Here is a 25,377-nt window from a genome sequence, read left to right on the forward strand (position 1 = left end):
AACCAAATGTGAGAGGAAATACTTCTAATTATATCCAAACATCTTTAATATGAGGGGAATTATGCTTGGAGACCTTCATTGCCAAAAACATGTTTTGCCAAATACGTTTTAAGAAAGAGGAGGAGGCTACGTGTTTTCCATATTTGACCCTATAAAAGGACCCTTGGAATGGGTGGGACTTGTCTTTCCTCATAAAGCTTCAAGGTGAGTGTGTGTGAGGACAGGGTCTGTCTGAGGACGGCAAGGGCTCTCTGGCAGCCCGCAGCCCTGCCCCACGTCCTGGCCCCCACCAGACCTGGCAGCCCTTCCAGACAGGCTCCAACTTACTCCGTAGCAATTTTAATTAGCTGTTTGAGTGTTCCCACTCATTTCCCGATTCTCACGTAGGAATTGCGCTATTATTGGGAATGGTTAGAGTCTAACCAGAAGAAATTTGCTCTTTTTCTTACAGTTCTGACCCACTTCCAGGTTGCATTTCTAAGGTAAGGTACTGATTTTTTTTTTTCCCCTCATTCTTCACAGGGTGCAAGAAATCTTCCACAGAGGTTGGAGAGTGCTCAGGGGGCTATAAAATGAAAGCATTTTCATTTCATGGTTGATCATGTTTCCCTTGAAGAATTCTGAGAGGGATTTTAGAAACTTGTTCTCATTAAGTTATATCCTCTGCAATACCTGAAAATGCTTTCTTAGAATTTTGAGTTTTATATACAATTTTTTTTCCTATTTTTAGCATTGCGGTCTGTCTTTTAAATAACATGACATGCAATACAACATTTTGGTGTTAGTTATAGAGAAAATATAAATTTCCTATATTATAGATTTTCCTCAGCACCATATATTGTAAAAAAAAAAAAAAAAAAAAAAAAAAACAACCAAAAACCAAAAACCAAAACCAAAACCTGAGATGCTGTCTGGATGAATTGAGTCCTTGCACCTTGGAAAAGTAGCTTCAATCCTCATGTCGTTTCACAGTCTATAAAATGGAAAAAAAAATTAAATGCTCTGAAAAATGATTATGAGCATTTTTAGCAACACAAAGCATTTTTGTGTTATCCAAATCACCGCAGTTTGGGAAAATGTAGAAAAGTTTACACAAATGCTTTGAGTTTTTCTGGAAAGAATATCTTTATTATTATAAAACAAATTACCTCTGATCATTATTGACAGGATTAATGAATATTAAAGTGGTAAGAGATGGAAAGATCCTGAAAAGAAAGTTTTGTGAAATTTTTATGAGAATCTCAGTAATAAGGAAAACATAATAATATTTTATAAGTCTTTTAAAAATATTAAGGACAACTGAAAAAGCCAAATTTGTCAGAAGTGTGGAAACAAGAGAAACTGATGTAAAATAGAATTTATTTTTTTAAAGATTTTATTTGTTTGACAGAGAGATCACAAGTAGGCAGAGAGGAAGGCAGAGAAAGAGGGGGAAGCAGGCTCCCCGCTGAGCAGAGAACCCGATGTGGGGCTCGATCCCAGGACCCTGAGATCATGACCAGAGCTGAAGGCAGAGGCTTAACTCACCGAGCCACCCAGGCGCCCCAGAATTTTTTTTTTTTTAACAAAACAATGTAAAGCAAAGCTCCCTACAGTTCTGCTTTCCTTTATCAGGTAGCCTTTGTAAATCTATAATGAATCCAAATCTATAATAAAAAGATTTTCACTACATACAAAATAGTTCCCGGAATTTTCACAACATAAACCTATCGTACTTTTAATTCACAAAGCCAGCTTTGAGCCCTTCCCTGTATTCAGTATGTATCCTAAGAGGCACGAAGGATGCCTTGAAAGAGAGGTGCTCCCCGCCTGCAGGGTGCTTATAATCCATCTGGAAGATAAGAGCTCTCAATGAAAGAGCCAGAGGACACCTGCCATCATCTTCGTGCTCTGTATAAGCTAATCACAGCCTGCATATAGAAATTAACATGCATACCAAATACAACAGAGAACACAGCTAAAATATCATATGGCAGGTGAGCCAGAAACCACAGTCTCTTTGCAAATGTTCGATTAAGTACCTATCAGCTTTGGCACAGAACACGAACGCTGACATTTCATCTCCAGCCAAGCCACGGAGGTCATACTTCACACGACGCTAAGTGCTCAGTTCCTCAGTGATTCAAAAATGTTTTCTTTTTCTAAATGTGACATCGAATATCTGAATTTCCAGAATATCTTTTCTTTCCCTCCCAGGCAGGGTCTTTGACTGGGCTGAGTTCAGCAGCCATGAGTTCAGACCAGGAAATGGCCATTTTCGGGGAGGCGGCTCCGTACCTCCGGAAGTCTGAAAAGGAGCGCATTGAGGCCCAGAATAGGCCCTTTGATGCCAAGACATCTGTCTTTGTGGCGGAGCCCAAGGAATCCTTTGTGAAAGGGACCATCCAGAGCAGAGAAGGAGGGAAAGTGACAGTGAAGACCGAAGCTGGAGCGGTGAGTGGAGCCCCTGGAGCTGGCCCCGTTCTATCGGTTCTTGTGTTTGGTCTCTCGACTGACCTGAACCGTTATCATCCCCGTTTGCCAGACTCTGACAGTGAAAGATGATCAAGTCTACCCCATGAACCCTCCCAAGTACGACAAGATCGAGGACATGGCCATGATGACCCACCTGCACGAGCCCGCCGTGCTGTACAACCTCAAAGAGCGTTATGCAGCCTGGATGATCTACGTGAGTTCATTCTCATGGCCTTCTGCTCAGACAGTTGGTTAACAGTTTTGAAAAATAGATTATTAAGGTCCCCATGAGATGATTATACTCCTTTTTTTTTTCTCTCATTTTTGGTGTAGACTTACTCAGGCCTCTTCTGTGTCACCGTGAACCCCTACAAGTGGCTGCCGGTGTACAATGCAGAGGTGGTGACAGCCTACCGAGGCAAGAAGCGCCAGGAGGCCCCGCCCCACATCTTCTCCATCTCTGACAACGCCTACCAGTTCATGCTGACGGGTCAGTGGCTCAAGTGTTTCTCATACAAATTATTTAACCACCTAGAGTCACACAGTGACAGCTAAACAGATCTTCAGAGATAATCTAATCTAAGCCCCTGGTTGTACAGAAGAGTTAACTGAAGCACAGAGAGGGACATGCTGTCAGAGCTGGAACTAAAACCGAGCTCTCCAGACCCCACCTCCATGATTTTACCAGGCCACGCCTCTGCTCTATCCTTTGAAACTTAACTTGCTTGTATTCTCCGCAGAAATACATAATTTATGGTATAGATTTAAGTAACAATAGTTAAGATTAAGTAACTGTGGAATCATATTGTCTGAATGGAAATGAAAAATACACGTTCAATCCTTCTGTGCTCAAGTTCCTTGTTGACTACCACTCTGATGCTTTCAGGAGTACTGTCACCTCTAACATCATCAGAGACCATCCCACAGAAGACAGCCTCTTGAATGAATGAATGAATTGAATTGAATGAAGATGGTGTTTGGGGGCTACATGCACAGAAACAGAAGTTGTTTTCTGCCCCCTTAAAAGTATTTTTGTTCTGACTGAGGCACTCTCCTCACCTGATCTTTCTTTGCCCTGATAGCACACTTTTGACAGGACTGATCAGAGTTCGGGTTACGGGCTATGACCCTACAATACTTTTTCTTTTCCCCCCACTCTGTGAAACCAACTGACTCATTTAGAAACCAAATCTCAACTTTGGCTTGATGAGCACTATTTAAACCTATTGAACTACTGTCCAAATCCTTCATATATTCTGCATTTTTTACTCCTTTATGCATGAATCAGCAGAGAGTATGCTTCTGAAATCCACAGCAGACAACTAGAGAGTATGTCTGGCTTTGGAAAGTACTGCTCTTTCTTTTAAACCGGAAGGACACACTTAACTATGAGGACTTAAGGAATTTCAGATATAACAACATTTTATGTTTCTCTTCAACTTAAGAGGTTTAAGAATAATATCATATACAACTTTACAGTAATATATTTCAAAACTCCATTTAAAATGACACAGTATTTATATTCAACGCCCCAGGTGTTTCCCTATAGAAAGTTCTGTTTGCGTAACTGGTATGATGCTGATTGTCCACTCTTTTTCTCCTAGATCGGGAGAATCAGTCCATCTTAATCACGTATGTATTACTATTCTGGGATGTATTGGTATTTTATTCGCATGGGGTGAATGCCAAACTAAAACAAATTAGTTAGTGCTCATGCTGAAGCAATGCTGTTCAGCCTGGAATGGGATACAGTCTGTGCTGTGTTGTAGGGTTTAGACTGCATCAGAATGTAAAATAACAATGGCTTAAACTTTGTCATTTGCTAGTCCAGTCTCAAAAGCTGCCCAGAACTTTCCTAAGAGTAGGGGTTATAAACCCTTTCTCTGTGCATGGCTAGGACCTGATAGACGGCAGTGAACAACATACAGCCATCTGAACACTGAGCCGTTTGGGAATGTTCCCAGTGGCTCAATGTTTAAGGCCTACTTCAAAGACTTCACTTGAGCCATGTCTTTTGTCTAAGGAAACTGAGGAACTACATGTGTTGTTTTTTATGGTTTCATTTTCCACATAGCCATTGGGTGGCTGCCTCTTGGACCCCAAGCCCAGGCCACAACACCTGGAAAAGAGACTGGCACATTTTTTAAGAATTATGTGTTAGGTGATTAATGAATGAATTCCCCTACTTCTTGTCAGTGCAAAGCAACTGAAATAATATGAACTATAGTAGGCTGAAGAGAAAGAGTGGGGAGAAACTGACAAAGACATATAAAGATGGGTGCATAAGATAGTAAATGTTGATGATGGAGGTTCTTTCATTTGTCACACAGCTTAGTTCCTCACGTATGTTTGGTCTCTGTTTGACAGCGGAGAATCTGGTGCAGGGAAGACTGTGAACACCAAGCGTGTCATCCAGTACTTTGCAACAATTGCAGTCACTGGGGACAAGAAGAAGGAGGAACCTACCTCTGGCAAAATGCAGGTAGGCATGGCATCAGACTCCAGACTCTCAGGGCTCTCAGGAAGTCTGGAGCCCGGGAGGTAAGGACCGCTCTTGCCTTTGCAGGGGACCCTTGAAGATCAAATCATCAGTGCAAACCCCCTACTGGAGGCCTTTGGCAATGCCAAGACCGTGAGGAATGACAACTCCTCTCGCTTTGTAAGTCTCCTGGTCACAGAGGAATCTTCTCAGCCCTTCCATGCCAGAGAAAGCATGTTTGAATTATCATTTCCATCTCATTTTTCTTGAGTGCTTCAAGTTTTGTATATAACATCATCATTTTTATTTGCAAGGGTAAATTCATCAGGATCCACTTTGGTACCACAGGAAAACTGGCTTCTGCTGATATTGAAACATGTGAGTAACAGGACCTCCTAAACAGAATCCGCAAATGACAAATGATGGTCTGGAGGAACATTTTGCAGCTCCCGCTGAGCTCAGGGCCTGTGAAACACCAGTCTGCTGCCAAACATGCCCGTAGTTAATGCCAGTCCTATCCATAGCCCACAGTGTGCTTTATCCCAGTCATGAACTAATGACTCTATAGGAACTGCCAGGAGCCATGGGGCTTGTCTGAGATATTCCAGCCTCAGAACAGATTTCAATTTTCTCTAAGAAAACACTAACACTGGGGTAAATGAGTTGCCTTCAAGTTGAGAATAGGTGATTTCTTCCTAGCCGGAGGCTTGATAAATGTTGCTCTCAGTGGTCCCTCTATTACAAAGTGAGAAAAGACCCTGAGGAGGGAGGGGTTCTCCAGAATCAATTATATCCCAAATGTCAATGATCTTCTGCATGAGAAATGTCTATGTCTTGGGCCAGGCATGCTTTAGTCTCTTTCGGGAGGTGGTAAGAGCACCTGTGATAGTGTTTGTAGAGGCACAATATGTAGCCTATGTTGTAGAGGCACAACACTCAGATGAAATCACAACAGGCCAGGGAGATTTTTTAGTTAATTATCCCAAATTCCAAAATCACTTCAGCAACTTTGCAATTTTTCCTCTTGACCAGCGTCTACTTTTCATTGCAGATCTTCTGGAGAAGTCTAGAGTTACTTTCCAGCTGAAGGCGGAAAGAAGCTACCACATTTTCTATCAAATCATGTCTAACAAGAAGCCAGACCTAATTGGTAAGAAGGAGCTTAGATTTATAAGCTAGAAGTTAATCATTTTATTAACAACTTCTGATGGAAAACATATACCCTGAATTCTATGTACCCAGAAATGCTCCTGATCACCACCAACCCATATGACTATGCCTTCGTCAGTCAAGGGGAGATCACAGTCCCCAGCATTGATGACCAGGAAGAGCTGATGGCCACGGATGTAAGTCACATATACAGTTTTTTTAAAATCCATTATGTATGAAATGACAATAACACTCATCTATAGGTGTGGTTAAGGATAAGGTATAAATTCTCCTGAATAAGTTAATGTCTTCTGCCCTAACATTTGTCCTCTCATCTTTCCTGGCAGAGTGCTATTGACATCCTGGGCTTCACCTCTGATGAAAGAGTCTCCATCTACAAGCTCACAGGTGCGGTGATGCATTATGGGAACATGAAGTTCAAGCAGAAGCAGCGTGAGGAGCAGGCTGAGCCAGATGGCACTGAAGGTAATACACAAAAAAGATCATTCCAAATTCATGTCTTCTTTATAGTTGAGCTTCTGATGAACGTATGCAAATTCACCCCCATACAGATTTTCTATAGAATGGTTCACTCATCACTCTGCCCCCATGAATTGTGGGACCTACAGTAGGTCACACAGGGTGCCTGAATTTTGTCTCTGCAGTTGCTGACAAGGCGGCCTATCTCCAGAGCCTGAACTCTGCTGACCTACTCAAAGCCCTCTGCTACCCCAGGGTCAAGGTCGGCAACGAGTACGTCACCAAAGGCCAGACTGTGCAGCAGGTGAGTGTGTGACCTCAATGAATGACACCCATCCCAGGCCTTCACAACATGTCTTCAGTAGCGCCAACAATCACTACCCTGTCCACAAAGGTGTACAATGCCGTGGGCGCTCTGGCCAAGGCCGTCTACGAGAAGATGTTCCTGTGGATGGTCACCCGCATCAACCAGCAGCTGGACACCAAGCAGCCCAGGCAGTACTTCATCGGGGTCTTGGACATCGCCGGCTTTGAGATCTTTGACGTGAGTTGTTTGAATAAATGGCCTTTTTAAGGCCCTTCCATTTTGTTTCTTCTTTGCGGAGTCCCCACTGGATTTTCCAGACTCACTCCAACTCTTGCTCTTTGCAACACCCAGTTCAACAGCCTGGAGCAGCTGTGCATCAACTTCACCAATGAGAAGCTGCAACAGTTCTTCAACCACCACATGTTCGTGCTGGAGCAGGAGGAGTACAAGAAGGAAGGCATCGAGTGGGAGTTCATTGACTTTGGGATGGACCTGGCTGCCTGCATTGAGCTCATCGAGAAGGTTCGCTTCCTTTTTTCAGGTCACAGATTATACCACTGAGAAAAATCTTAGAAGACTTCAACTCATAAATAAATACAGGAAAAGTCCTTCTTTTGCTAATTCTGAGGGAGATATTCTGGTAAAAGGAGAGTCAATATTTTCTCTAGCAACCAGAACTCTCCATTTCCCGACAGTTGGCAATGCAAGACCTTATATTTAAAACCACCTTTCCCTATAAAAGCGTACTATAAAGAGTATTTTTCACTCATTTTCCCTTTGTCATCCTTAGATTCATTTTTACTGGCAACTGAAATGTTCTAATTCTTCGAACTGAAATGTTCTAATACTTAAAGCAGAGGCTTTCAAACTTTAGGTTGAGACTCATCACAAGTGCTTACTAAAACTGCAGAATTCCCTAATCTCACCCCTGGGAAAACTCTTCAGGAAGTGTGGAATGGATCCTTAGAATATGCATTTTCACCAAGGGTTTCTGATCCAACCAGTCTTCAAGTCACACTTGGAAAAATGCGGCTGTGGAGCCGTGGGGCAAGACATAAACTCCAGGAGAGTATGGCCTTTGTTCCTCTCCCTCACCACCACATCCCAGAGCCCAACACAGAACTTGGATCTCAATAGGCACTCCAAAAATATTTGCAAATATAATGACTTATGAACCAAGGGAAGAGTTTTCATTAATTGTAAGAAATTAAAGGATGAATTTACTCAAATAGGATCAAGATGTCACATATTATTTCTACAAGCAGACAAAATTGAAAGGTATTTGTTTCTTTTCATCTTTTCAGCCCATGGGCATCTTCTCCATCCTGGAAGAGGAGTGCATGTTCCCCAAGGCCACAGACACCTCCTTCAAGAACAAGCTCTATGAGCAGCACCTGGGCAAGTCCAACAACTTCCAGAAGCCCAAGCCTGCCAAAGGCAAGGTTGAGGCCCACTTCTCTCTGGTCCACTACGCTGGCACCGTGGACTACAACATTGCTGGCTGGCTGGACAAGAACAAGGACCCCCTGAACGAGACCGTGGTCGGGCTGTACCAGAAGTCTGCAATGAAGACTCTGGCTTTCCTCTTCTCCGGGGCAGCAGCTGCTGAAGCAGGTAAATTCCAGTAGAAGTCATCCTTTATTTAATGTGTCAAACACACACTAAGGAAGCCTGTGCAATGATTGCTTGTGCTCTCTCTACCCCCCTTAGAGTCTGGCGGCGGCAAGAAAGGTGGCAAGAAGAAGGGTTCTTCTTTCCAGACCGTGTCTGCTCTCTTCAGGGTACAAAATGCCTTTGCTATGTCTTATTAGATTCAGGGGCTTAAATTTTACTGTATTTGTGGGGAAAGGGAAGTAATCTTGAAAGGATTCCAGAACTGGACATGACTCTAGAGACAAGTCAGTGGGTGGTGGTAGAGCAGTTTAGAGACTTTGGGGTTGTTTGGAAGAGACATGTCAGTATATAGGAGACAAGGTGTCAAGAGGGATGAGAGTAAATTGAACAAGTCAGCATCAGATGGTAAAATTAAATTGGGGGGCCAGGAAATAAGGTCATTGACATTTAAAAGGTTCTGCTGGGATAGGACTAGGCAAAACGTGAGACTTGCTGGAGGCTGTGAGAGCCTCCAAATGATGTATGTGCCCAGGTGTATACTGGCTCAGAACTGAAGTGAGTGGACTTTGAAAGCTGATGACAGAAGATCCCTGCTGGGAACTGGAGAATGATTCTAAACAAAGGAATTAAAAAACCAGATGCGATAAGAAATAGCTCTTGAAGGAAAATTTACCTTTCTTAGGACAATCCCATCTGTAATAACAAAAGCTTTAGTTATTCTGAAAAACCAGGATTTCCACAAGTTGGAAGACTTCTTCTCATACCCAGTAACATGGCTGTTGGTGTTCTGCCAATTCCCAGAGTGAGGCACTAAAAGGCCATGTTCTGTGGAATGAGCAGGAGGACACAGTTCTGTAATTAGAATAAGGAATAAGAATGTGACAGAGAAGCAGATACAATTGAAAATAGGTAAAGAAAGAAATTAGAGATTTGGAAGAAGACACTGAATTATTTGTAAAGCTCAATCACACAGCTAGACCGGAGAGTCTGGGTAGAATATTTCCCTGCATTTAGAATATCATACTCAAGCTACAACACACGGTAGGAAATTCAGCAGCAGTGACTACTTCAATGACTAACAGGAAAATATGTTTATCATGCACGAAAACAGGAAAAAGAAGGACATTTTGAGAATGTGGAAATTCCAACTCCTCATTTTCAAATCTGGATACTATTCAGATAGTGTCTGAATTAGATATTATTGGATCCTTTAATTAGATACTATTAGAACTGAGCCAATATCACAGATGTCACAATGATTATGTCTGTGAATATGAATGTACGGAAACAGTGCTTTTTACAATCAAATATTCATAAATTCCACAGGAGAATTTGAATAAGCTGATGACCAACCTGAGGAGCACTCACCCCCACTTTGTACGCTGCATCATCCCCAACGAAACCAAGACTCCAGGTAAGACCCACATGTTGCCTGAACAAGCTCCAGGATGCTTGCTTTAGACCATGAAATGAGGCATGTGTGCTCTTCCTCTTAGGGGCCATGGAGCATGAACTTGTCCTGCACCAGCTGCGGTGTAACGGGGTGCTGGAAGGGATCCGCATCTGCAGGAAGGGGTTCCCAAGCAGGATCCTTTACGCAGACTTCAAACAGAGGTCAGACTCTCTCACTGCAAATTATCTTAAGAGGTTCTTTTATTTTAATTGTTTCAATATAAAAATCCTTTATACTTTCTATTATAATTGAAGAAAAGAGAAACACATTTGGCAGACTCTGTATTGACAGCCCAAAATTTGACACCCTCTGATACACAGAGAATGAAGACATGGATATGATTTCTTGTTTATGTTTGCTAGACTACCCAGAGTCTACATCGTTTCTATAGTAAGGCAAGAAGATGTCTTGTTGATGACAACAGCTCTATCATTTATTTTCTTGGCCTAAACAGATACAAGGTATTAAATGCAAGTGCTATCCCTGAAGGACAGTTCATTGACAGCAAGAAGGCTTCTGAGAAGCTTCTTGGGTCCATCGACATTGACCACACCCAGTATAAATTTGGTCACACCAAGGTAATGGTCTCTAAAGCCTACCTGGTGCTATTCTTGTCCCTGTGAAGTTTCTGTATAGTGTCTGATCAGCAACTCCTCCCACGCATAGGTCTTTTTCAAAGCTGGTCTTCTGGGGCTCCTAGAGGAGATGCGAGATGAGAAGCTGGCCCAGCTGATTACTAGAACCCAGGCCAGGTGCAGAGGGTTCTTGGCAAGAGTGGAGTACCAGAAGATGGTGGAGAGAAGGTATTAACAGAGATACTCTACAAGTCCCCTTGGCCCTTCTAACTCTACTTCCTGTTGGAACCTGACTCTGAGCACTTCTGCTTCTGTCACAGAGAGTCCATCTTCTGCATCCAGTACAACGTCCGTGCTTTCATGAACGTCAAGCACTGGCCCTGGATGAAGCTGTATTTCAAGATCAAGCCGCTCCTCAAGAGCGCAGAAACAGAAAAGGAGATGGCCAACATGAAGGAAGAGTTTGAGAAGACCAAGGAAAGCCTTGCAAAGGCTGAGGCCAAAAGGAAAGAGCTGGAGGAGAAAATGGTTGCTCTCATGCAAGAGAAAAATGACCTGCAGCTCCAGGTCCAAGCTGTGAGTATCAAGAGTCCATTTCTTGCAATCAGATGCTAACATTTTGGCTCAACAGTTGCTGGAGAAAGGTCTAGATTCCACCTCACTAAGGGACTATCAATCTTTCCAAATTCACAATTCCTTAGAAGTTCTACACAATCCCAGACAGAACATTACTACCAGGCACTGTGGTAGGATCCCCTGCTGTCGAAAAGGAAAAAAGAAAAAAAAAAAAAAAGCACTTCCCTTTTCCCCCTAATGTTTTTCCTAGCAAAATATGAGCAAAAAGTGAGGTGACCTTTGCTCCATTAGACTCTCCCTACTGAAAAAAGCACATAAGACCAGGGAAAAGAAAAACAATATTTACAGTGGGGAGGGAGGAGACATTGTGATGGAAATGGATCAACTTGAAAACAATATGAAACCAACTGGCAACTTCCCTCTCAACTCTGTCTTTAGAAACTCTCCAGTACCTGAAAGAATAGAGTCATTGCAAGGATAATGGCAATACTTTCTACAGAGTGAGTCAGTTTTTAGGCAAAGCATGAGATACTCTCATATGGGTTGATATGGGTTGATATTCTTGTTCCAATGTCCCAATAAACATCCAGAAGATTGGGAAGAAATATTTGATCAAACACAACTGTCTAACCCACTTTTGTGATTCGAATGACAAGAGACTGTCAGTTTGCTACTAAGACCAACAATATAAGCCCTGAGAGTGACCCTGTAGTCCTCTGAATTCAGAAGCAAATTGACACTGGTCCAGTTGGGTATTTACACTTGGGACACTCAACTGGAAAATTTAAAGAAAAATGAACTATCTGTATATACCTAGGTTGGCATTGTGTCTTTCCCTGTAGTTCATGTACAACAGGGTTTTCTAAATTGAGGAGAGGTTCACCACACCTTGGAGAGCCAGTTAGCTACCATAGAGCATATCTAAGGTTAGATCATATCTACGGTTAGCCACCATAGGGCATATCTAAGTTTGGTCTGAGCATACTCTTCTCCTTCGAGAATAGGATGACCACTTTTCAGCACCATTCTCTCAACTCTCCACATTTAATAAATACATGAGGACATTCCAAGTAATAGGGATACAACTTGAAGGAGACATGGTTCCTGCTTCTACAGAGTTTCTATTCCAACCCGTATTCCTTCTCATGAGAAACATGCTCGCTACTTCTCTATGCACCACCTTTGAACATATTCAGTTCCCCTTATTTCTTCCATGTGTTCCCTGTAATTCCCAGTTACTCTGTAGGACATCTTCCCTTTAAGACACTTTCTTGGTATTACCCCTCCCTCTGGGCAATCCACTGGATACCCAATCATTTTGTTTTCATATACTAAGCTTTCCTGGAAATAAATATTAGATAAAGAAAGGTGACTAATCTGAAATTATATACCAACACATTAAATGTGTTAAATGCAGGGGAGGAAAAAGTTTTCCTGGACCCTCTTAATAAGGTCCCTGGGTGGGTCTGAATATTTAAAAACCGATCAACAGGAGAGAAGCATGTATATATGTTGATTTTTACACGTATATATGAGTCTTTACAAGAGACTGAAGACCCAAAGAAGTAAGCAGAGCAGGAAGCTTGTATATCCTTTAAACAAATGATAGATTTGTAAAGAACTGACGAGACAAAGGGGTTTGGGCTCAGGGTAGTAAATGGTGAAGAAGTAACTAAAGAAGATAAATGTTAGTTTAACAAGGATTGTTTATGCAGCCTTCTTGGCCCCCAGTTCCCATCTCTGGTGATAAGAATGTCTTGTTTCCTTTCCTTCCTAGTACAGGAAGGTACTTTTCACATGTTTCAGGGAAGAAGGATGAGTGGAGGAGGTCAGAATAGGCTTCCTACTTTAGCCATTTTCTCAAACGCCTTCAGTTTATGGCACGCAATATGCCAAGCTGCCGTATTTAGGGACAGTATGTCCTGAACCTCGTCATTAGCAAATAGAAGTGTATCCTAATTTCACCAGGAACCCTGACTTAAATTCTTTTAAAAAAAAATCTGCAGTGTCATAATAAGTGCCCAATAAATATCTCCTAGATGATGGAAAACTTATAAAAATTAACTCAAGGGTTTAAAACACAATTTACTTGTTTGGCTTCAAAATGTTAATAAAATCTGAAAATGTCCAGAGAACTAAAATCTGAAAGTGTCTATTATCCCTTTTCAGGAAGCAGATAGCTTGGCTGATGCAGAGGAAAGATGTGACCAGCTGATCAAAACCAAAATCCAGCTGGAGGCCAAGATCAAAGAGGTGACTGAGAGAGCAGAGGATGAGGAGGAGATCAACGCTGAGCTGACGGCCAAGAAAAGAAAACTGGAGGATGAGTGTTCAGAGCTCAAGAAAGACATTGACGACCTTGAGCTGACCCTGGCCAAGGTTGAAAAGGAGAAGCACGCCACAGAGAACAAGGTATGAGTTATATTTCCTTCTACCATACAGACGTTCTGCCACCCTACTAACATGCTTTAGCACAGCTACCATTTCTCTTTTTAATTTTTTAAGGTGAAAAACCTCACAGAAGAGATGGCAGGTCTGGACGAAACCATCGCAAAGCTGACCAAGGAGAAGAAGGCCCTCCAAGAGGCCCACCAGCAGACCCTGGATGACCTGCAGGCAGAAGAGGACAAAGTCAACACCCTGACCAAGGCTAAAATCAAGCTTGAACAACAAGTAGATGATGTAAGCCTAACATCATGTAAAAACATAATTTTTTTATTTAGTAACAAACTCAGCCTGAGTTTACATTCTAATGATGGAATGAGTACTTTTCAAGAGCTTCCAATGAATAAGTAGCGTAGAACATTATCCCTGATTCAAGGTCTAGGATGGACACCCATGGAGTCAAAAAAATTAATAAAGAATGTTGTAGGTAACAGACAGTATGGGTAAAAAGAAATAGGGGAAAGGAAGGTTATTCTGTTTACCAGGAAAAGCTGTACAAACAAAATGGGTTTTGGTTGGGATCAAAAAGCAAATGGCCAGAAAGAAACAGAGACAGTGCTCTAAGTGGCGAGCAGAGCAAGAGCAAAGTAGTAGTAAATATCTAGAAGGTTTTCCCTCACAGTGAGGAAGGGGATTCCAAATAAGGAATGAGCAAGATGAATTCAGGGTTAAATGTGATCTTATAGCGAGTAGAGAACCCACTGTAAATATGTGAGTAAGGGAGGACCTGGAAGAAGTCATGGTTTAGAAACATTGCTGCAGTGTCTACAGGTATGGTGAAACACTAATAACAGTGGGTTCCAGTGGGGGGATTCCGAAGGGATGGCATTTCCCTAGCAGTTTACTGTAATCATATGGTAATGAGGTATGGTTCACCTTCTCAATGATGACTCCTCAGCAAAGGGAATGGAATGGATGAAACAAATTAGTCTTATGAATAGAAAAATCAAAAATAAGCTGTGGATTAGACAGGAGTCAAATGTTTACAAGGCCAACCCTCGATGAAAGGTGGTAACATTCCAGGAACTGTATTCATGCATTATTAACTTTTAGCTTGAAGGATCCTTGGAACAAGAAAAGAAAATCCGAATGGATCTAGAAAGAGCAAAGAGGAAACTAGAGGGAGACCTAAAATTGGCTCAAGAATCCACAATGGATGTCGAAAATGATAAGCAGCAACTCGATGAGAAACTCAAAAAGTAAGCAAACAGGACAAACCTTTCAGTGGGAAATTATTATTATTATATCTGTGACTGACATAAAATGCTCCTCCAACAGGAAAGAGTTTGAAATGAGCAATCTGCAAAGCAAGATTGAAGACGAGCAGGCCCTTGCGATGCAGCTACAGAAGAAGATCAAGGAGTTACAGGTGAGTCGGACCCCCCAACTCCTTCTGTGCGTTCCAGAAATCAAAACTGTCATGAGTCGGCATTCACACTGATGTGTCACCCCCAGGCCCGCATCGAGGAGCTGGAGGAGGAAATCGAGGCAGAGCGGGCCTCCCGGGCCAAAGCAGAGAAGCAGCGCTCTGACCTCTCCCGGGAACTGGAGGAGATCAGCGAGCGCCTGGAGGAAGCCGGCGGGGCCACTTCTGCACAGATCGAGATGAACAAGAAGCGCGAGGCTGAGTTCCAGAAGATGCGCCGGGACCTGGAGGAGGCCACCCTGCAGCACGAAGCCACGGCAGCCACCCTGAGGAAGAAGCACGCAGACAGTGTGGCCGAGCTCGGGGAGCAGATAGACAACCTGCAGAGGGTGAAGCAGAAGCTGGAGAAGGAGAAGAGCGAGATGAAGATGGAGATCGATGACCTCGCCAGTAACATGGAGACTGTCTCCAAAGCCAAGGTGCAATCATGGTTTAAGTCTTAAAGAGATTTCTGTGAGACAGGTGTGAGAGAGAGGCTCAGGAATCCTTAGTAACTGGCAGGAGACTACAGACAGTGCAAGCAGGAGACAGGCGGGAGCAAGGGTACTTGGGTGTGATAGGCCAAGCTCTCAATCTTTGTTGTGAGAACAGCCACACCCAAAGAACAGTAGGGTGGAAAGTTAAGCTCTTCCAAATAAAAAATATACCATTGGACTATACATTCTGGGATTTTAAAAACACCTCACCTTGATAGGGTTTCTGTTTTTCCCCTTCAGCACAAATACATAAATTGCTCCTCAAAAAATCTGCCCAGAATTAAATCAAGTATCATTATTCTCCCATCAGAGACAAAGGAGTTGAGTACAGACTTGAATTCACAAAGCAGTTCACTGGTGGCATGTTTGGACTATGTCACTTGTTACTCTTTCCTTCATAATCTTAGGCCTCTATAGTGTGTGTTTGTAAAGATAGTGTATTATCACAGGGCCCACAGCCCCTGTGGAGTGCTCAGATTATGAAAAATTCCTGTGGTCCAAATGCTTGCTTGAGAAGCTTTCTACCACCTTCTGAATGCAGGGGAATCTTGAAAAGATGTGTCGCACTCTAGAAGACCAGGTGAGTGAACTTAAGACCAAGGAAGAGGAGCAGCAGCGGCTGATCAACGACCTGACAGCTCAGAGAGCGCGTCTGCAGACAGAATCAGGTGGGCCATTTATCAGTGTTGACCTTGAATGACAAATTTCCTTTGGATGCTTAATTCACTGGAAAACTCTGCACTGACTTATTGAGATCACATATTACCCTCCTGGGAGACACCTGTCACCACCACTATGAACAAATCACTGACCACTGTCATAGATTGCTTTCTTTTTTGTTATAATCTTGACTTTCATTAAAGAGATCCAGGCTCTTCTGTTTCTACACATTTTAAAGCACATTTGACTTTCATCAAGTTATCAAATTAAAAGTATAGCTTCACAGTATTTATTTGCACTTTTCAAAATGCTTACACAAGTTATTTATTACTTTATTACCCTCAACAGTCTGTGTAATGTAATCCACATATTAAAGATGACAGGCGATGGCAGTGATGAAGTGACTGTCCAGGAATGCTTACTCCTCTTTTCTTCCTGAAGTCTGGCCAAATGCTGCTAGCTCCCACAGTCACGCAGAGAAATTCAGTACTATAACCCAGCCCAAGAGCCTTAAGTGATGTTTGTAGAGTTTTGACTATCCAAATTGGAGAGTCTCTGCATTTCCTCTGTCCCCTAATCAAACCAACCTTTACCAAATTTCCACCTCCCCAAGTGAGAGGTAATAAGATGGAAATTATTTTATGGGTCATCTGGACTACTAAAGTGATAGGCAGGTCAAAGTGTTGAAGAACCACTTTACTCTTTCACATGCATTCAAATATTGTTCTTCCTAGGACAAAGTTCAAAGTCAGGCTTTTATTATTGTTACACAGGTAGTTAGTAAACTTCATTAAAAAAAAAAAAACTGTATTCTCAGGCCACCTGGGTGGTTCAGTCATTAAAGCATCTTCCTTAGGCTTTGGTCATGGTCCCAGGGTCCTGGGATTGAGCCCCATGTCAGGCCCCCTCCTCTGCGGAGAGCCTGCTTCTCCCTCTTCCTCTCCCCCTGTTTGTGTTCCCTCTCTTGCTGTCTCTCTCTCTCTCTCTGTGTCAAATAAATATATAAAATCTTTTTTTAAAAAGTCTGTATTCTCAAAGTATCAAAATCCTCCTTGTAGACTCTTTTCTAAGTTCCTTCTTTAACTTAGTGGCATGGAAAAAAAAGAAAGTTGTGATTCTTATTAAATATTAACATCTCTTGTTACATGCTTCTTGACCAATTTCTACTGTGATAAATAATCTTCTTTTAAAGATTTATTTATTTGACAGACAGAGAGGGCATAAGTAGTCAGAGTGCTAGATAGAGGGAGAAGGAGAAGCAGGCTCCCTGCTGAGCAGAGAGCCTGATGAGCAGCTGGATCTCAGGACCCTGGAATCATGACCCGAGGTGAAGGCAGCCTCTTAACGAACTGAGCCACCCAGGCTCCCCTGTGATATATAATCTTATATATCTTTCAAAATATCTTGAGTTGCTCCTAAGTATGAAATCAGCCTCCAAGCTTTCCATACTTCTCATTTTTACATAGATTTGCTCATCAGAACTGAAGTGGAGCTTTGTGGCTTGCTGTAATCTATGCTCTCCAATGTATTTCAAACTCAGGTCCCTTTCCCTGCTCCAGTTTTTAATCCAGAGCTGATTTCCAAAGTGAGGTTGAGTTTTCTCCATCTTGGTCTTAACAGGTGAATATTCACGCCAGCTAGATGAAAAGGACTCGTTAGTTTCTCAGCTCTCAAGAGGCAAACAAGCATTTACACAACAGATCGAGGAACTGAAAAGGCAGCTTGAAGAAGAGATAAAAGTAAGCCCTACTTGTCACTATCCTTATTTTTCAGGTTTTATTTCTCTTACTTCTATAGATTGTCTTCTGATGGCTTATAGGAGCCTAGGGACTAAATGTCACTTTAAAGATATCAAATTAGGTCTCTGATCTCTATGTTCTCAGGCCAAGAGTGCTCTGGCCCATGCCCTGCAATCAGCCCGCCACGACTGTGACCTGCTGCGGGAACAGTATGAAGAGGAGCAGGAGGGCAAGGCCGAGCTGCAAAGGGCAATGTCCAAGGCCAACAGTGAGGTGGCCCAGTGGAGGACCAAATACGAGACAGATGCCATCCAGCGCACAGAGGAGCTGGAAGAGGCCAAGTATGTCCCAGACTTAGCTGAAATGAAAATATCTCTGTTAACAAAGCATATCTGCCATAAGCACTGTATGGGAAAATGTCTATTGCTCCCAAAACAAATTTGAAAAACCAAGGAAAAAACATGCATGATAAACCAAAGCAAGACAAACATTCTAGGCAGGCAGGAAAAGAAATTAAGCTAGAAGGCAGAAAAAAGAAACCAAACAAGGCAAGAAGAACCTGAAGGACTGCTTTTAAAAAGGGGAACTTTTGACATCTTTCTATCCACAAAGGTGTAGACAGAGTAAGTGTTAACTATACTCCCCTGTGCCCTTCCTCCCTCTCAGCCATTAATGGGAAAATCAGTTCAAGGTGTTGGGCATGTAAGGGAAAAAAAAAAATTAGGCCTCAGAACACAGCTCCTCCTTCTGAGATGTAAAAACATGGCTATTGGTAGGGGAACAAAGACATATATTGTTAAAGACTTAAAAAAAAAAAAGTTCTGCAATAAGAAAGGAAACACATCATTTCATAAGGGACCAAATATTCAGTGCAATCAAACAGTTCAAGATTGAACTGTAAAGACAGAGAATCTGGACAAGAAGAAACCTACTCATTCAACATAAGTTTCAGGAGAGATCTAGTTGTTTATCCTGTGACCCATGTACAACTATGTAGTTGGAATCATGGTGGCTGGATGCCTTAGAAGAGCATCTGAGTGGAGCTCACAAAACAAAATTGATATTGATTTGGAAAAGTTTATTTTTATTAAATGATTACCAAAAAGCCAAGAAAAATAAGGGACACAATTAGCCAAAATCAAGTATATTTGATTTGAGGTCAAATTCATTCATTTAAATTCAATTCACCCAACATTTGAGCATTTAAAATGTGTGACAGCCAGAAGAAAACAAAGATGAGCAACATACACACTTTACCCTCTGGAGATGAAAATTCAGTGGAGGTAAGACATAAATAACAGTAATTCAAGGCAGATGTTATTATTCTATAGAGGAGAAGTAAACCAGCCACCTTGATGGGGAAAATGTTGCTTGGGCTGATCACAGACAGCCTTAAAGCAAGAGTATGAAGTACGGCAGTGTTGAAATTTAGACTGTTTTCAGTATTTGGTTCATAGGAGAGTAAGAATGAGTTAACACAGAACTGGCCCTACAAAACAAGCTGGAAAACCAAAGTATTAGGTGTCTGGCTGTGGAAATCACTCTTTTGTACCTACTTTGAAACATCCAATTCTACTAATGGCCATTCACTTCTCTTGTCTTTATTTCACTTTTTAGAAAGAAGCTGGCTCAGCGTCTACAGGATGCCGAGGAGCACGTAGAAGCCGTGAACGCCAAATGCGCTTCCCTTGAGAAGACGAAGCAGCGGCTCCAGAATGAGGTGGAGGACCTCATGATTGATGTGGAGAGAACCAACGCGGCCTGCGCTGCCCTGGACAAAAAGCAGAGGAACTTCGACAAGGTAACTCATATATTAGCCTCTGGCTCAGTATTCAATACAGGATGGAAGCCAGCCCGTTACTCTCAGTGTACATTATTAAGACCACGTGAGGGCTGTTCTCAGTAGCTCCTACTCCACAGGAGGCAGTGGAGGGGAACAACGCCTATGGTTTCTACTGTTCTCATAATGATTTGACAGTCCCAGATCACCTCAACTCTGACAAGTGCCAGAATACATGGTGCCCTCATCCCATCAACTTTATCCATTAAATTTGTGAATCATTCTTTGCCCCTCAGATCCTGGCAGAATGGAAACAGAAGTATGAAGAAACTCATGCTGAACTTGAAGCTTCCCAAAAGGAGTCCCGCTCCCTTAGCACAGAGTTGTTCAAGATTAAGAATGCTTATGAAGAATCTTTAGACCAACTTGAAACCTTGAAGCGGGAAAATAAGAATTTACAACGTGAGTACATCTCACCTTTTCTTTAACAAAAGATTTGAAAAAATGTTTTCCCTCACTGAACCAACTTTTATATTTTTATTCACCAACAGAGGAGATTTCTGACCTCACGGAGCAGATTGCAGAAGGAGGGAAACGTATCCATGAACTGGAGAAGATAAAGAAACAAGTGGAACAAGAAAAGTGTGAACTTCAGGCCGCTTTAGAGGAGGCAGAGGTAGACAATTTATTGTACATTCTAAAACAATTACAAGAGGAATTAGAGTCCATCGCATGCAAGAATTGATGAAATTCTTGAATTAAGAGGAAAAAAAGTAATTCTGACTCTGTGTACTCCGCATGAGGATGGAGAATCAACAATGCAAGCAAATAACACACCTGTATGTCAGGAACTGTGCTAGACACTGAAAAAAACTAAGATGAATAAGTTAAGGTCCCTGCCCCCTGCCCTCAAGGGTATTATCTAGCTGGGGAGACAAAAATATATAAAACCAACAACTCATTATAGAAATTTCCAGAACAACAGAATAAATATGTGTTATGGCAGCACAAGAGCAAGAACTAATTCCGATTTCTAGAATACTGTAAACTCCCATTCCCTGCTAATGTCACCCCTTGCTGTCATTAAAGGCATCTCTTGAACATGAAGAGGGAAAGATCCTGCGCATCCAGCTGGAGTTGAACCAAGTCAAGTCTGAGGTCGACAGGAAAATTGCTGAGAAGGATGAGGAAATCGACCAGCTGAAGAGAAACCACATCAGGGTTGTGGAGTCGATGCAGAGCACCCTGGATGCTGAGATCAGGAGCAGGAATGATGCCATCAGGCTCAAGAAGAAGATGGAGGGAGACCTCAATGAGATGGAAATCCAGCTGAACCATGCCAACCGCATGGCTGCAGAGGCCCTGAGGAACTACAGGAACACCCAAGGCATCCTCAAAGTAAGTGCGTTCAAAAGATGGCCCCAAATGGCTCGGGTGACTGCAGCCCCAAGAATGAGGTGTCTCAGTGATCGTTCATCCCACAGGACACCCAGATCCACCTGGATGATGCCCTGCGGGGCCAGGAGGACCTGAAGGAACAGCTGGCCATGGTGGAGCGCAGAGCCAACCTGCTGCAGGCCGAGATCGAGGAGCTGCGGGCCACTCTGGAGCAGACGGAGAGGAGCAGGAAAATGGCAGAACAGGAGCTCCTGGATGCCAGTGAGCGTGTCCAGCTCTTGCACACCCAGGTGAGTATAACACAATAGTGAAAAATACAAAGGAATGAAAACGAAATTCCTGCTCATATCTTGGCATTACCGAAAAATGCATCCATAATGTTTCATGTATGATGAAATTTAAAATACTTAATAATATTTGTGGGTTAACAATATCTATACTGTGACATCCAGTCACATTAAAAACATAGTGTCATCTCAGATAATTCATGAAACAAGGAAGGATACTAATTACTTAATTAACTAGTTTGTGAGTTCATTAAAAATCTGGCATCTTAACTTTTCTCTCATGTACTAAATATTTCTAAATTTGATATTTTAACCAGAACACGAGCTTGATCAACACCAAGAAGAAGCTAGAGACAGACATTTCCCAGATCCAGGGAGAGATGGAGGACATTGTCCAGGAAGCCCGCAACGCAGAGGAGAAGGCCAAGAAGGCCATCACTGATGTGAGCAGAGGGGAGCACGGTGGTGGTCAAATCTGAATCCTGATGTGCTCGTTCAGCTCTCTCAACTGGTTTTGTCTTACTACTCATCAGGCAGCCATGATGGCCGAGGAGCTGAAGAAGGAGCAGGACACCAGTGCCCACCTGGAGCGCATGAAGAAGAACTTGGAGCAGACGGTGAAGGACCTGCAGCACCGTCTGGACGAGGCTGAGCAGCTGGCCCTGAAGGGCGGGAAGAAGCAGATCCAGAAACTGGAGGCCAGGGTGGGTCTTCTGATAGCATATTTCCCACCTCATTTCAATCCAGTTCTTGATTTTGAGTACCTTATACTGCTGAATGATTGGGACATACAGAATGAATAGAAATGTTCCTTTCTGCCCAAGAGCTTTTAAGGGTACAACTAGACTAGGGCATCAAAATACATATAAAGCAGAGTAAAGGAAGCACTGCAAGTCATTTGAAGAAGCAGAAATCCACTGAGGGAATGGATCACTGTAAATGTTTTTTAAAATACCTATCTTCTTGCAGGTCCGTGAACTTGAAGGAGAAGTTGAAAGTGAACAGAAGCGCAATGTTGAAACTGTCAAGAGTCTACGCAAACATGAGAGGAGAGTGAAGGAACTCACTTACCAGGTAAAGAAAATGGCCTGTCTAGGTTTTCACCCTAGTCTCCAAGGGCTCAAAAAGCTAACGTACAAAATGTTCATGGTATTTGCACTTTCAAGAGACCCACTCTCCAAAATATTATTTCAGACTGAGGAAGACCGCAAGAATGTGCTCAGACTCCAAGATCTGGTGGATAAACTGCAAGCGAAGGTGAAAGCTTACAAGAGACAAGCTGAGGAAGCGGTGAGTTCTGAACCCCCTGGAGTCACCATGCAATTCCTCCAACCGGAGCCCCAGACTTCAGTATGGCCAAGCCAGCTTAGTTAGGGGAATGAAAGGAGAGGAAAGAAGGATACAATGAGGAAGGATCAAAGGAAAAGGGTCAACAATGTTCTGAAGAATGAGAAGAAACCAACCACTTGATGAGCCAGGGAACACTTCTAGGAAAGGAGAAGAGCAACACAATGCTCTTGAGAGGACAAGAGTCTGGTTCAAGAAGCAGAAAGAAGCACAGACAGAGCAGTAGAGAAGGGGCTGAGAAGCAAAAGAAGAGGCAGATCACAGGGTCTTCTAGGTCTTGGTAAGAAGTCTAGATCACATTCTAAGTACAATGAGACACTAGGAAGCCACAGGAGGGTTCTAAATTACTCAGTCATGCCCTGGTTTATACTTTTTAAAAAGAATATTCTGGACACATTGTGGAGAATAGACTGCCCAATAACAAAGGTAGGTATAGAATGACATTCTAGGAAGCTTTTCAGGTAGGCCCATGGCTTGCCTGAGGGCAGTAGTGAAGCAGATAGAGAAGAGGGGAGAGATTCAGGATACATTCTGGAGGGAGAAACTATAGGATGTGCTAACTGGTTGCCCTGGGAGGTGACAGAAACAAAATCAGGGGTACTTCATCAAGTTCACAGTTTGAGAAACCAGTTGGATGGTGCAACAAAGGCTACAATGGGGAAGTAAGGGAGGGACAGATTCACAGGGCAAGAAAGAAACAGGAATTCTGTTACGGAAACACTCTTTGAAATGCCAACATATACATAAGTGAAGGTGACAAGTGAACAGTTAAGTCTGGAGCTCAGACTGTCTTGCTCATGTTCAGACCAATAGGTTCTTGGCACTCCACCTTATCTCATTTCCCCAACCTATGATTTATTTAAAATAATAAATACAAATTTTCTAAATATGTAAGTATGGTTATATATACCTACTCATCACAAATTAGTTCCTCTGTTCATTAGTGGTTTTCATGATTTGGCTGACCTCTAAGGTCTGGGGTGGGAAGCAGGGCATAAGGGGGACAGACAGAGAGAGACTTAATGTGTCTCTAACCCCTATTTCTCTCATCTGTAACAGGAAGATCTGAGGTTTTATTCACACTCTACTATTTAGTAATCCTAAGTTTTATTAATTTCTGAATTTGAATGCCATATTTTGAACTGTTGTCAATGAGCCTTTTAAAAAAGAACAATTACTAAAGACTAAACCCAAACCGACCTTCCCAAATTCACTGCTTATCTGTTCGAACATCATCAGAGACTACTGAAGAGTATTCTGAGAAAGAAATTTTGTTTCATTTCTAAATTGCATTAAGTGGCAATAATTTACACTCAAATACTCAAGGGGCAATAATTAATATTCAAGGCTAATAGCTTGATATAATATAGGTTTTTTTTTTAAAGGTTTTGTTTTGTGTTTTAGAAGGTTTGGTTCATTCACCAAACTCTGGCGGGGGGGAGTGGGAAGAAGAGGTTGGAAACCTGACATATTTAGTAGTAGCTCTAAGATGCTTACATGTTAAAAAGGAGAACTTTTAGGAATGTTGATAGCAAATGTCACCTGTCCCTCCTTCCTATCCATGAGTTCAAGAAGCATGAGAGGAGTTAATACAAAAAAAAATTTTTTAAGTGCTTTTGTCTAGTTTTTTTTTTTTTTTTAAGGTTTACTAGAGTGAAGCATTTTTAAGTAAAAAGAAATTTGAGACCAACTGACCTAAGAAATTAGAAATTCTTAACTCTTTTCCCTCCTAAATGCCTCTCCATTCATTCTCAGGAGGAACAATCCAATGTCAACCTTGCTAAATTCCGCAAGCTCCAGCACGAGCTGGAGGAGGCTGAGGAACGGGCTGACATTGCCGAGTCCCAGGTCAACAAGCTGCGGGTGAAGAGCCGGGAGGTCCACACGAAAATCATAAGTGAAGAGTAATTCAACGAAATGCTAAACAGTGACCAAGGAAATGCACAAAATGTGAACATCTTTGTCACTCTGTTTTCTACATTGTTTTTTTGCAGATAAAAAATTTATCCGCAAATAACTTGTGAGACTCTTTCCCTGCCCAACTGTGTCAATTAATGTTTTTCTGCATCAAGAAAAGAAAGAAAGAAAGAAAGAGAGGGAAGGAGGGAGAGAAGGAGGAAAGGTGAAAAGGAGGGAGGGAGAAAAAGAGAGAGAAAGAAAGAAAGATTTTTGGCTTTTATCTTATGGAGCAGGATTTAATCACCAAGAAAAAACATGATAGGAGCAGCCAGGCCAATCTCTGATAGTGAATGCCCTCAGCCACACTTGTCCCTGTGGGGAGCAGATGAGGCCTAGAAGTGGGCATGAGGCAAATAGAACATAGCATATGATAAATCTCCCTGGGCAAAACACCAGCTAGTTATCAGAAAAGGCTGATTTCTGTTAGTGAAGTAATTTATTTTAATCTCAAGATTGAGTAAAAATAAAACAGTAATTACCTACATAAGATAAATGAAACTGTAAAATATTTGGATTGGACACTCAAAAATGCTCCAAATGCAAACTCTCCACTATGAATATATCAACTATTAAGTCAGGATTAGGATCCCTTGAGAGGGAAATACATTCTGCGGATTTTCTAGTTCTTTTTCAATGTAAGAGATTTTTAGTGTTTTGTTCCCTGCAATAGGTTTAAGTGGTTTTCCTGGGCATCCTCCCTTGCCGTCACATAAGAACAGGAAACAGGAGGGAGTTAAGAATGAATACACTGGCAGTATCTATGCTCTCTCTGG

The 25,377-nt window shown here is 42.2% G+C and overlaps 1 protein-coding gene across 2 annotated transcripts; it reads left to right on the top strand.

Annotated features, from left to right (window-relative positions):
* LOC308357772 (myosin-1) lies at positions 1-25,377 on the top strand. Of its 2 annotated transcripts, XM_080827540.1 has the most exons (40): positions 1-204; positions 452-482; positions 2,197-2,433; positions 2,525-2,668; positions 2,788-2,944; positions 4,059-4,086; positions 4,822-4,936; positions 5,021-5,113; positions 5,248-5,311; positions 5,985-6,083; positions 6,176-6,279; positions 6,430-6,568; positions 6,748-6,866; positions 6,957-7,106; positions 7,221-7,391; positions 8,174-8,483; positions 8,580-8,650; positions 9,810-9,897; positions 9,980-10,097; positions 10,391-10,514; positions 10,603-10,739; positions 10,832-11,087; positions 13,257-13,499; positions 13,593-13,769; positions 14,586-14,731; positions 14,811-14,901; positions 14,988-15,377; positions 15,976-16,102; positions 17,715-17,833; positions 17,978-18,174; positions 19,451-19,634; positions 19,910-20,075; positions 20,165-20,289; positions 20,703-21,011; positions 21,098-21,301; positions 21,616-21,741; positions 21,832-22,002; positions 22,268-22,372; positions 22,493-22,588; positions 24,401-25,377. In XM_080827540.1, exons 3-40 carry the CDS (start codon positions 2,230-2,232, stop codon positions 24,551-24,553), a joined length of 5,820 nt encoding a protein of 1,939 aa, XP_080683666.1. In that variant the 5' UTR covers positions 1-204; positions 452-482; positions 2,197-2,229; the 3' UTR covers positions 24,554-25,377. The 2 variants fall into 2 exon arrangements, with proteins under 2 accessions (XP_080683666.1, XP_080683667.1); XM_080827541.1 differs by lacking the exon at positions 1-204 and having other exon boundaries at positions 217-482.

Source organism: Martes martes (assembly GCF_963455335.1).
Source record: "Martes martes genome assembly, chromosome: 16".
Taxonomy (NCBI): Eukaryota; Metazoa; Chordata; class Mammalia; order Carnivora; family Mustelidae; genus Martes; species Martes martes.

Excerpts from the sequence above, each read along its gene's own strand:
- LOC308357772 (XM_080827540.1), top strand. The coding sequence starts at position 2,230 with ATGAGTTCAGACCAGGAAATGGCCATTTTCGGGGAGGCGGCTCCGTAC. Across the intron at positions 4,937-5,020 it reads CTACCTCTGGCAAAATGCAG|GGGACCCTTGAAGATCAAAT; the intron begins GTAGGCATGGCA and ends TTGCCTTTGCAG. Across the intron at positions 10,098-10,390 it reads TACGCAGACTTCAAACAGAG|ATACAAGGTATTAAATGCAA; the intron begins GTCAGACTCTCT and ends TGGCCTAAACAG.